Raw genomic sequence first — 12,500 nt, forward strand, 5'->3', positions numbered from 1 at the left:
TCTCTCTCTCTCTCTCTCTCTCTCTCTCTCTCTCTCATTTAGACTACACATCAAGGAGAACATGGATACAAACTACGTTGTTTCCGAAAGACAACTGCGTATGATAAACAGATGTTTTGCTCAATGATCAAACCATTAATAACATGCAAGTAAACTACATCACATCACAGGTCGAAAGTGATGTAGTATAACCATTTAATGTTTATTTGTTTGTATTTTTATTTTTTTATTTGGGGGGGGGGGGGGGTGATGTATTATTAGAAAATCAACTTGAAGATGGGAAGTCAACAAGCAATGGTATCTTATTTGCTGTAGATAACTGCAGGTCCATAGACAAATACACTCCAGAGCAGATGATTATCGTTACTTTCTTCCCCTCTTCTCATGAACACTGTACTTTCTGTTTTTAATACAATGCTGAGCATTGCATTTTCTTTTTTTGTATGAACACCAAGATTGATTATAAAGTTGACAACGAGACATGCGTCTAGTATTACTGTGTGTTTATATACATTATTTCATTTTGCGTCATTTCAGTATTCGTTGTTGATTTGTCGTTAATAGACAAGCCGCTTGGACATTACTGTCATCCTCAACGATGCTGCTGGAACGCTGCTTTCATCCATCCGTAAGCACCCGAAGTGTCGGATTGCTGTTTCGTTGGCTGACAGCTTTCATGCGTGTTATGTCAAAGAAAGCCGCTCCTGTGAAACCACTACAACCGAAGACAATAATGTAAGTGACAAACAATGCTTGCAAAATACAAGTGATAATATTGTCTTTGCGTCTTATGTTGTAGACAATGAACTGGATTGAATAGCATTGCTCTCTTTATGACAGTGTTGTGTTACATTGTATTGAACTGGATTTTGTTATCTTGCACTATAACGTTTTGCATTATGTTGTTGTATTTGACATGATTACAGCATTCAGCTATTTGAAGATTCGAATGTGAGCGATTGTTTGAAGCATGCAGTGTGTATTTATTGTTGATTGTGATTTATTTTATATTTCAGGTATTCATCAATTCAGTTTTAGGCGCTTTAGGAGACAACGGTTGCCTTCAGGAGATTTTGAATGAGTACGACAAAGATCTCGATCATCAGTCCATCAATCCAAAGAGACAAATGTGAGAAGACATGTTTGAGATAAACGTTGCACATGCGTGGACAACTATTGTATTGGGAACATATGTCCACGTAGCCAATGTTACTTTGGTTATTTACTTACACCCGCAAACTGTATGTTTTCCTGTTGTTGTTTTCTCTCCAGCATATCAAAATATACTATCGTCAAATTTAAGTCAACGCTTTCTATTCAGGTGGAATACTTAGAAAGTATCAATTAGTTGATGTCACACTGTAGGGTTCCAGCAATAAAGATGTGCACAGCTAACATTATGCTGCCCATAACTGTGTACCAAATGCTTTTATGAGAATTGTTGTTTAGTGATGTTACTAAGCTTCTTCACTGCCGACGTGTGTACGTTTACACTTGCATATTTGTGCTGATAATACGCATACACTATAAATAAATATGGTAAATGCTTAAACCTTTATTGCCCCACATGTCGGCGTTTACCATGACTTATGTCTTAGAAAATTAAATTTAAGATATTTCAATTCACTAAACAATTTTGGTTCAGTTGTAGTCATGCCTACTACAGAGATATATAATGCAGCTGTAGCAAATAAGCAAGTAGTAGTGGCATTAACATGTATTGGGTAAAACTGTCATTTGAGATTCAAAAAAGCCTGTTTTCAAAACACAAACGAAATACACAATAGCAAGTCAACATGTCATAATCATCAAAGCAATGCGCTTTCAGCAATTGTATTTGCACATGTATACTACATATTATTTTGAATGATAGGCTTTTCAAAGACTGTTTATTATAATTCATCAATATTTATTTTCTTAAGAAGGACAGATCTTAGTCATCCTGAAAGCAAACCGTTATATGTTTTAGTTTTGTGTGAAGGTGTTATAAGAAAGCCGGAACTTTAGAATGACCTCCACAACACGCGATGCACTTTGTAAATTAAGAAGCATAATCATGGCGATTATACTGGGCTGGACCTATTTTATGAGAGGGAAAGGGCTTTCGAAATGAGGCATGGGTACATGGGCTGGCAGATGGGTTGTGCAGGGAGATGGGGGTTGTGGGGGTGTGGGCAGGTAGTTGACATTTAGATATTGAAGGGGGTATGTATGGTCTGTCCTTGAGAAGAAATATACTATTGTAGTGTAAGCGGGGGGAGGGGGTGGTTCGGGGGTTGTGCTTTTAGAAACCAGGATCCAGCCGTGGTATGCAATGAATCGCCGTCTTGTATTTTTCAGCTTGGAGAAAATGGTCAGCATGACATACATTGCAGAGATCGTGAGACTGGTGCTGATGCAACTGGAACAAAAAGGCCTGCTTTTTAGTTCTACTGAGAACAGATCTGTCTTGAACAAAAAAGAGTGTTTTACTGCGGATTTTGTCTCGCTCATAGAAAGGTCAGAAAAGTATGCAATACGCACATTATGAGTGTGTTGATATCTTCCTCCCATATGTGTATAATATTGCTTCGAAAAGTTAGTTACCTTTTCCTACTCTGACTTTGCGCGAAGGGTTTTTTTGTTGGCTGTGTTCACCAACTAACAATTGTTGAAGCGGCTGTATGCCTTTCGAAATGTAGGTTGAATCATCTACAATGCAGGAAATAATTGTAGACGTTTATTTCCTGAACTTGGTCAGTTTCATGGTAGATTTGTTGGTGGTCTCCATTATAAAAGCAAATATATTGTACACTTTTGGTCATTGATAAATTTAAACGTTTAAAGTAAAAACACATTTATAGATAGATAACTAAGCAGTTCATCTGATGTCATTCGGATAGGTTCTTATGTACTTGCTGTTTTCTTAAACTCATCTGTAAATGATCAAGCTTGTTAACCTGTTTTTCTTGAAGCGACAAAAGTGAACACTACCTACTCACAGACTATGTACTGAGGCAGCTTCAGGTAGAACACTACACGATAGACGACTGCACGATCGTCAGCTATGTGGTTCACACTGTCCTCAAACGAGCAGCCCAGCTAGCTGCCGCAGGTACGTCACAGACACGCATGTATGGTGATAGCGAGTCGGTCAGTAAACTATTCAATGTCTCAACTCAGAAAGAGTAAGTTTACCAGATAGAGGGACATTGATGTTTCGCATCTGCTTACTTTGTCTATTTGAAGAATGTTGGCAATGTGTGGTCCAAAATGCAAACAGCACAATATATGGATCGATATGAATTGTTTTTGTTTTTAATTCCACTATACTATGACACTGGTAGCCATACGAACTCACGCACAAGCACAAATACATCGAAGGACATACCTTCACAGGCAACTGGTCTTACACATGATGATACTGCTTACACCTGGTGTTTCACTAAGCAGAATCGTTCAGGTAAAGGGAGATTATTGTAACATTTTCATCGGCGTTCCCCCAAATGTATTTGATCACGCTATAGTTTGCGTTCAGATGATGTTTTTTGCAAAGAAACTAGAGAACACTATCGGAAGCTGCTAATCGTTAAAATGCAGGGCTTTATGCTTTGATTTGTGTCATAATTTTCACTCAAAGCTAGTTGGGTAACAACAAAACAACGGATGTAGGTAACAAATCACCGGTTTCCATGTGTGCGCGAAGAAGATTACACATCGATAATCAAAAGCACACCCAATAGAAACAGTCGTTTCTTCACCTCTTTTCATTTCCGTTTCCCCAAAATCGACAGGAGAATATCGCTTTCTGTTTTATCTGTATTGACCTCACCCTTTGGCCTCGGTCGATAAAGCTGAATCAAAGACGATATGCTCCCCTCCGACAGACCAAACTGCTGGTCTGTCAACAACCCACCAAACATGCTGTGATGCCAGTATATAGTGCAAACATATGATTTAGAATTGTGTGTGTGTGTGTGTGTGTGTGCGTGCGTGCGTGCGTGTGTGTGTGTGTGTGTGTGTGTGTGTGTGTGTGTGTGTGTGTGTGTGTGTGTGTGTGTGTGTGTGTGTGTGTGTATGTGTGTGATAAAGTTAACTTTTGTGGTCGCCTGTTCAACCCGTTTGCAACACATTACATTGATCATTAGAGAGAAGAGAGCAACAGTTGTCCTAAATATGTATTGTTTTACCAGAATTAACAATGTTCATGTGTCTCATATAGGCATTTCAACCTACTACAGTTACGACATACTCTCTGCATACGTGTGCATTGTCTTTTGATACGTATGAATGTCAACAACAACAACAACTAACTGATATTGTGGTTCTCTTATCATTAAGGTTTGGCCGTACTCATCAACCGTATGAACTCTACCGATGTCACGGTAGCTGTTGACGGAGCTCTGAACCGCTATCATCCCGATTTCCTGGGACATCTACTCGATCATACTCGGCAACTTGTCAAGTCTGGTGCAGAGGTAAATAAACTGTAAACAAAATCGAGAATGCGTTGACGAGAGCGATATACAGGATAACCCCCCCAACAAATGCCACCCATAAATATGCTAATAACTTCTACGTATGTTTAACGAATTACTTCATAGTAAGTGTAAATTCAATGTCAGCTTATGCATGATCATATCAACACTTGCGTAGGCCAATGGGTCTGACTTGTGTGCTCTTTAGAAAGAAACAAATATACATTCGATGATCGACTTAACAATGGGAGGTTTGACATTGAGCAGTGCCAATGAAGTCTCTCCCGATTTAAACCTTCCAGACTTTTACCTTTTGGAATATCTGAAGGTTCAGTTATACACAAACACCCCAAATCATCGGTGACCTGAACAAAGCAATTACAGTCAATATGGAGGCTTTGATTAGGGCGAGTGTGGCTACAGCTCAATGTCAACACTCCTAGTGTTCAGTCGACCCCTGAGTTCGGATATTTGTTTCGAAAGAGCAACACAATCAGACCACGTAACCTACACATTTGAAACGTGTTGTTATGAGCATGCATATGCATATATTAATGTACGCATTGTAGGGGGTCACCCTGTATAATATGTCTCTTGTACACTTTTCATGGGCCGTTAGACAATCATTTATTTCCGTGTTTTAAAGCAAATTAGTTTTCGAAGAAGTACACAGGTTCAGAACTTATTTTATTATTGTTGTTATTGATTGGTTTGACTTATTTTGTTAGTTGCTGGAACCTTATCACACTGTATACTCCAAATCGCATTTGAATGTTTCAGGTCAAGTTCATATCATCGTATTATGGAAGTGTCATTGGAGCAGCACTTGCAGCAAAGGTGCCAAAGTCTCCTCACAACCCTTGCATCACCCCTAATGGCAGAACTCGAATACAAGTTTGACGTGCTCAGCTAGCTTGGTGCAACTACTGATTTGTGAACTATATGTGTTGCGACGACACTTGAACTCATTCTCCGAGCAGTAGTATTTGCATTTTTTCATAATGAACTGGAACATTCCTGGCATAGATATTAACATACTTTGTTTTAAATACTGAATATGTGTTCAGTAAGAATTATTTGTACTTCTATAAGTATAATTTTCACACCAGTGAGGTTTGAAACTGCAAAACTTAACTACCATAGGCAAAAAGACCACCCACCCCCCATTCCCTACCCCCCCCCCCCTCCTCCATCCCCCAATCCCATACCCACGCATTTATCTCGGCGTTTATAACGTAATGTGAATCGCCACTTCCGCGTTGTAAATGGCGATATTTGGTCGCTTGGTGGGAATTTATGACATTGTGTACACATTTCTATTTTCAGAGATTCTATCTACCTTATATACGTACAGGCTTTCCTGTGCGTGCACATTTACAGCCAGTAAAACACCCGGACACAACACATGAAAGTAATCCATTTGTTTTATGGTTGCATAACACAATTCTCTTAATTCAAATGGCAACTGAAAATATTGACCCAATCTAGGACAAGGGTTTTAGTGCTAGAGAATGAACACAACATCGTGCACACCATAACAATCAAATGCCGTAATTGTAATTTGTTCATTAGACTGATTCAATATATCAAGTACAAAGCAAGGGAAGTGTGTGTGTGTGTGTGTGTGTGTGTCTGTGTGTGTGTGTGTGTGTGTGTGTGTGTGTGTTGTGTATGTGTGTGTGGGTGTGGGTGTGGGTGTGAGTGTGTTTTTGTTAGGATGTTTTGAATTACATATTACATGACACATGCTTTTCAGTCGCTTGCAAAAGTATACCCAACTATTATAACTTGTGTAGTATTAACAAAAACCCAACATATTAGTCTGCAAGTAGTGCGTACACGCTTGCCCATGAGCGTGCGAGGGCGTGGGTGTGTGTGTCTGCGCGTGTGCGCGCTACAATAATAATGCAACTGCTTTGTTGGGCACATAAGCGACGGTATGATGTGTTGATAGGAATGATCGATTTTAAGAAAAGGATTTACACGAGTGACGACAGAGGTTGAGATCTGTGGTTATGTGTGCTGAGCTGTTGCTTGCATTATTGTGTACTTGGTTGCATTGTGAAGATGTGTTGCTTTTGTATTAAGCAAATGTGTTTTATCAAGGTCTTTTAATTTCCGTCAGCGGGGTCCATTGAAATATTGTTTTTTCTTCAGAAAAATACAAACTATACTTGAAGTTTCAAATATTTAAGAAGTCGTGTTCAGTTTATGAGTTAATGTGTGGTGTCTGTGTGTGTGTGTATGTGTGTGTGTGCGTGTGTGTGTGTGCGTGTGTGTGTGTGTGTGTGTGTGTGTGTGTGTGTGTGTGTGTGTGTGTGTGTTTTGTAGAGGTTAGACCAGTAACACTCACAAGGAAATAAAAACATTTGTTTCCGGGAGCTGATTTGATCTTGCCATGATATATGACAGTGTCACATACGCTTTTGCTTTGATAGCTTACGTGCAAAAACACACCACATAGGCATGTCAGAGATACAGCCTTTTGAGATGTAATATGGTGCAGGTTTGAATGCCCCTGATTCCGATTATCCTTGAGGATGAGGTTGCTACTCTGGAATCTTCCAATCGTCCTCTTGGTCATCATTACTCTTGACGTCAATAAAGCGGATGACAGCTGTGAGTGTCTACTGATAGAATAATGTGATTTGCTTAGAGACTTAATGAGTGAAAAGTAATGTCCTGCCTTGTAGGCTATCTTGAAAAAGAAATGTGTGTTTCGTTTGATCCTTCCCTTTGTTTACATTTGTTTTTATCTTGAAGTAGCCTCCCTTCCTCATCTGTCAGTTTGTTATGGTATGTGAGTCGTAAAATGTGAATCGTTAATCTGTAGACGATGTTCTTTCTCTTCTGTCGTCTGTCTTCTTCTTTCTTGTGTGTTTTGTGCCTGAGGGCAACCCCAGTGGTCGACACTTTGTGCTTTGTTAATCGTATCGTCTTCGTCAAACAGTACAGTATGGTTTGGTCTTTGTATTTATTGCAATATTGTATCTTTTGGAGGTAATATTATCAAGTAGGCAAACACTATTCTTATCTCATAATCGTGTACACATCTTGATGTGTTTTTTTGTATTGTGGGTGGTATTTTCTGTTCATGCCATTATTGCCGTGATTGATGTTTATTTACAAGTTCGGAATCAAAGTTCGTGAAACTATTGACAATACAAACTGCCAACCTTTCTCTGTTTAACAGCAAACTCATTACCAACAGTGTGATTCAGAAAAGTGTTTGTTTTCTTTCTTTTCACACATTACTATTGGATATAAAGCGTGTTTTAACATGCGCTGGTTCTTCAACCTAAAAACTAAACGACCGAATAATATACTTGTGACCTGATCTTAGAATGTGATTTTCGCAAGGTGACAAGAACATATTAGACAAATGTTTGGTAGTAATACATACAACGCCTCGGGAGTTATAGCACACACATGTTTGGTTACATAATGTGTATTCGTTCATGTAGACAACAGTTACAACCATTTATAGTCGCAAAAAGCATCCATAAACATGAAGTACGTAATGGCAGGCACTGATAACTATGACACAGGTGAACAGTCAGGTGTTGATGTAATGTACAAACAGTGGAGGTTGTTGCTTTGGAACTATTTGCATGAGTCAATTTGAGGACATTAGTCGGGGATAAAAATGTACCCTCAATGCACTGTATCCTGGACTTAAGTCTGTAAACTCGACTCCTGCATTCCTGATAAGAAAAGAAACGGACTGATACTTAACGGACATTAATATAGCTTCCTGATTTGTCTCGTATAGGTCCATCTTTCCAGGCAGTCAACTCATCTGTAGCTGGCGATGACGTATTCACAGTGAATCTGACCTACGTTGTTACTCCGTGCGGTGAACAGAAGAACTCCGAGATCGTCTTGAAAACGCTGAGAGGGAAATCAACACGGTCACCCCCTGCATGCATAATCAGCATCAATGACACAGTATGCAACTCTCGAGTGGGTTGCTCGTGCACCAGTGAACCAGGCAGGGTGTTCATGGTCACAATGGAAGTAGACAGCTTTGACGAAGAAGAATGGTTAATTGTAGGCATTTTGAACAATCAGGAAATCTTTCGAGACAACATTACACTACGGTGTCCTGTGGATGGTAAGTTACTTTGCACTCTGTCCTTTACGAATACGTTCACACACATACACACCCACACCCACCCACACACACACACACACCCACGGCCACACACACACACACACACACACACACACACACACACACACACACACACACGCACATACACACACACACAAACACATACACACACACGCACACACACACAAACACATACACGCACACGCACACGCACACACGCACACACACACACATACACACACACACACATACACACACACACATACGTGTATAAACCCACAAATGGGGAATTTCCTAATACGCACATTCACACAACGGATAGTGCGTTTGTAGTGCACTTGCACTACAACGGCACTGGGCGCAGTGCCTTTCTAGTGCACTTGCACTACAACGGCACTGAGTGCAGTACTCGGTCCGGCATCGACGAATTTTACACTAAAAAAGGCAAAAAAGTTGACCTATTTCGTCGCCTATAGGGGACGGAAAGAATGTCATTTTGAACATTATTATGACATTCTTTCCGTAAATATTTTTTTTTTATATTTTTTTTTTACGGAAAGAGTGTCATTTTGAACATTGTTATGACATTCTTTCCGTCAAATTGAGGCAAAATATAGTTGAAAAAAATGGGGAATTTTTTGGCTTCCCCATTTTTTCAAATTCCCCATTTGTTACCAAGTGTGTAAAGATTTCTTCCCCATTTGTATAGTTATACACGCTCACACACACACACACAAACGCACACGCCCAGGCACACACGCATATTATAAGGCACACCATATAATTCCGTAATGAAATTAAGATCTATTGTTCATTCTTTTTTGTTTAGTTTCATAACTTATTTATTTACTGTCCCATCGCTGGGAAATTCGGGTCGCTTCCTCCCAGTGGAAATCTGGCAGCAACAGAGTCGCGCTACCCAGGTGTGTGCGTGTTTAGGTGTAATCAGCCACCTGCACTTATGGCAGAATGACCTAGGCCTTTTTGTGACACAATGAATACACGAGGGTGGAACATGGATACCGTCTCTGAGTCTGCACATAAAGTTGACCCGTGTCCGTCCTGGCCCGGATTGGAACCCGTGACCTTAGGATCACAAGTCCAGTACTTTACCAACTCAGCTACCGGGCCCCAATGAGTAACACTAATCAATACTAGTTCATAGATGAGTGCATGACTCACACGTTATGGACAGGTTCAGTAATTCAAAGTTGGATGCCTGTACATTTGGCATGCCTAATGTTTATCATGTTCTTTGGAAACAGGGATGCAAGAGACAAGTCACAGCTTGCCTGCAGAAGGAGACAGTTCAACAGGACAAAGGGTCGCGTCTACCACAACTGATGATCCAAAAATTGAATCAACAAATCCAGGTAGATACGAATGCTTCGATCATCAGTTATTCATTTAGGTGATTGGCTGATTGCATGATTAATTTGTTGGTTAACCTGACATAACTTGCTTGTATGACTGGTTATTTTGGTGTTTGGATGGCAACTTGCTTACTTGTTAAATTGTTAGCAAACATAACAAATAATTACACACACACACACACACACACACACACACACACACACACACACACACATACACACACATACACATATACACACACACACACACATACACACACACACATGGTCACGCCCAGCATGCATAATCAGCATCAAGGACAACAGATGCAACTCTCGTGCGCAAGTGAGCCAGGCATGGTGTTCATGGCTGTCATGGAAGTAGACAGCTTTGACGAAGAAGAATGACAAATAATTCGTCCATCCGTTATTTACTTGCGTGATTGGCTGATTACGTGATTAATTAGTTGATTAACCTGACATTGCTTGCCTGTCTAACTAGTTGACTGGGGGTTTGAAAAGTAATTTGTTTACTTCTTAAATTGTTTGCAAGAACAATAAATAAATAAATACATTTGATGAATGCAGCAATGATCGTACATATATGTCCGTTGAGTCCTTAAATTCAAGTAATTACTGTATTACAGAAATACAGAACATATACAACAAAAGTAAAACAAATATATTAATTGGACTACTATGGATGTAATGATATTGGTATTTCTTGATTTATTCATCGGTTGATTTGTGTCTTCTGAAATACATGGGTTGACACACTGATTGACATTGTTTCTGATGTTTCAATTCCCGCAGCTCAGACACCCACGACCACTCCTTCGCCACCCCAAACCGTTATTTATATAATGGGCGGTGTTATTGGATTTGTCCTGCTTGTGCTTACTATCCTTGCTGTATTCGTCGGAGTTCTGTTTTGGAAAAGAGGTACGCATTGATAACTGTATTTCTCTATGTTTATTTCTCGGTCTGTCTGTCTTGTCTGTCTGTCTGTCTGTCTGTTTGTCTGTCGGTCGGTCGGTCGGTCGGTCGGTCGGTTTGTCTGTCTGTCTTGTCTGTCTGTATATATATACAGATGCAAATACATATTTTGGATCAGAAAGCTACAAACAGTCTTTCCAAGTGGACTAAACACTGTCACCAAATAAATGTCAGATGTGACAACACCTTATAGTTGATGTACCATTCCTGCGATCACGTCCGGGACGTGTTTAACTTTTGAAAGTAAATTTGACTACAACTATGTAAAAGATATGTACTTTTCATGAACCGCCTGTTTTACAGTGGTAAACCTGTATATACATTGTTTTCAACTATAGGGACAACCCTATCAGCTGAGAAAGGAAACTAACTTGCGTCGATCCAGAACTTACCACATCGGATGTTGAAAACAGAAAAACAATTAATCTACTTGCTAACTTGTTAACATGTCAACCCACATAAGCGGGCATGTAAATCTGCATGTGCCCGTTAATACAAAAATATGTATGTGTGTGCGCGATTGCGTATGTGTGCGTGTATGTATATGTGCGTTGGGTGCTTGTGTGTGGAATACGGGCGGTAGTTTGTGAGATAATTATGCTCTGTATAGACAGACCTGGGAAAACAAATCTCACTCTATGCCTTCGTATATTGCGAAACAATAAAAAACAAATGCTTCGTTTGTTCTCCCTTGCCAGGCAGATCACGAAGACTGCCCCCACCACCTCCTGCCCCCCACAACTTCAGACGTGCAGTGGCAGACGTCGTGATGTTCCATGCTCAGGCTGCTGGACTGCGTGACAGCGATTCCTTTGCCAGTGCACAGGGACACGAATACGATGAAATTCCCGATGACACTGACCTGAGTATGAACACTTTTCACGTACACAATACACACATACTCATGATGAAAGGATGTATATAATTATAGCTTCGGTTGTTGGTTTGATACAGGTGACAGAAACTCTGTTTGTGTCGAATAGAAACTAACAACTTGAATGATGATCTGGACTTTGCATTGATACACAACAATCAACACAAACACAAACACAAACATGTTTCTCAATGATAAAACAAACACACAGACTGTTGTTCTTGATTTGATTTTCAGACATACAGATCATATTGGAAATCGGTATTGTTTTCATTTGCTGTTCTGTCAGGACGATCGGCTTACAATAACGCATTTCTACTGACATGCACTAAACAAGCTTCAGTTTGCATATTTTGCATATTGTGTCAACAACCCTTCATAAAAATGACATTCCATATCTTAGCAGTAATTAATATTGTGACATTTAGGAATTGGAAGACACGTTTAGTTTACCCTAAGATGTCTTACACGAGAGCAATGTGTGTAGTGCATATACTCGGACATTTAAGTGAACGTGTATGAATGAGTGTAGATTTTTGGCTTTGTGTGTGTTAATTTGGTTAAGCATCAACTTGAAAGCCGGTCAGTATGTGCATGATTATTTGGCTCAAGATCCATTAATTTCACATAGCTTTACTACAGTTGTGTGAGCATGTATACGTAACGTTACAATTCACTCATATCAGGTAAATCAGACGACAGCCTGC

General features: G+C 39.8%; 1 protein-coding gene and 1 long non-coding RNA gene across 2 annotated transcripts in view; both read left to right on the top strand.

The window, feature by feature from the left end:
* Positions 1-569: 569 nt before the first annotated feature.
* Positions 570-6,633, top strand: LOC138957157 (hexokinase type 2-like; the record flags this gene model as incomplete). The annotated part of the gene is given in 6 exon segments (XM_070328317.1): positions 570-735; positions 1,017-1,129; positions 2,341-2,499; positions 2,955-3,094; positions 4,321-4,457; positions 5,238-6,633. Coding segments are annotated over 6 exon segments (835 nt in total), but the record flags the coding sequence as incomplete, so codon positions are not given.
* Positions 6,634-10,750: 4,117 nt separating this feature from the next.
* Positions 10,751-12,500, top strand: part of LOC138957159 (uncharacterized) — a 3,176-nt gene continuing 1,426 nt past the window's right edge. The window contains exons 1-3 of the long non-coding RNA XR_011452948.1: positions 10,751-10,865; positions 11,618-11,785; positions 12,480-12,500. The exon at positions 12,480-12,500 is cut by the window's right edge and continues 1,426 nt beyond it. This is a non-coding gene — a long non-coding RNA (uncharacterized lncRNA). The remainder of the gene's footprint in view (positions 10,866-11,617; positions 11,786-12,479) is intronic.

The sequence above is a fragment of the Littorina saxatilis genome, unplaced genomic scaffold (assembly GCF_037325665.1).
Source record: "Littorina saxatilis isolate snail1 unplaced genomic scaffold, US_GU_Lsax_2.0 scaffold_142, whole genome shotgun sequence".
NCBI classification, from domain to species: Eukaryota; Metazoa; Mollusca; class Gastropoda; order Littorinimorpha; family Littorinidae; genus Littorina; species Littorina saxatilis.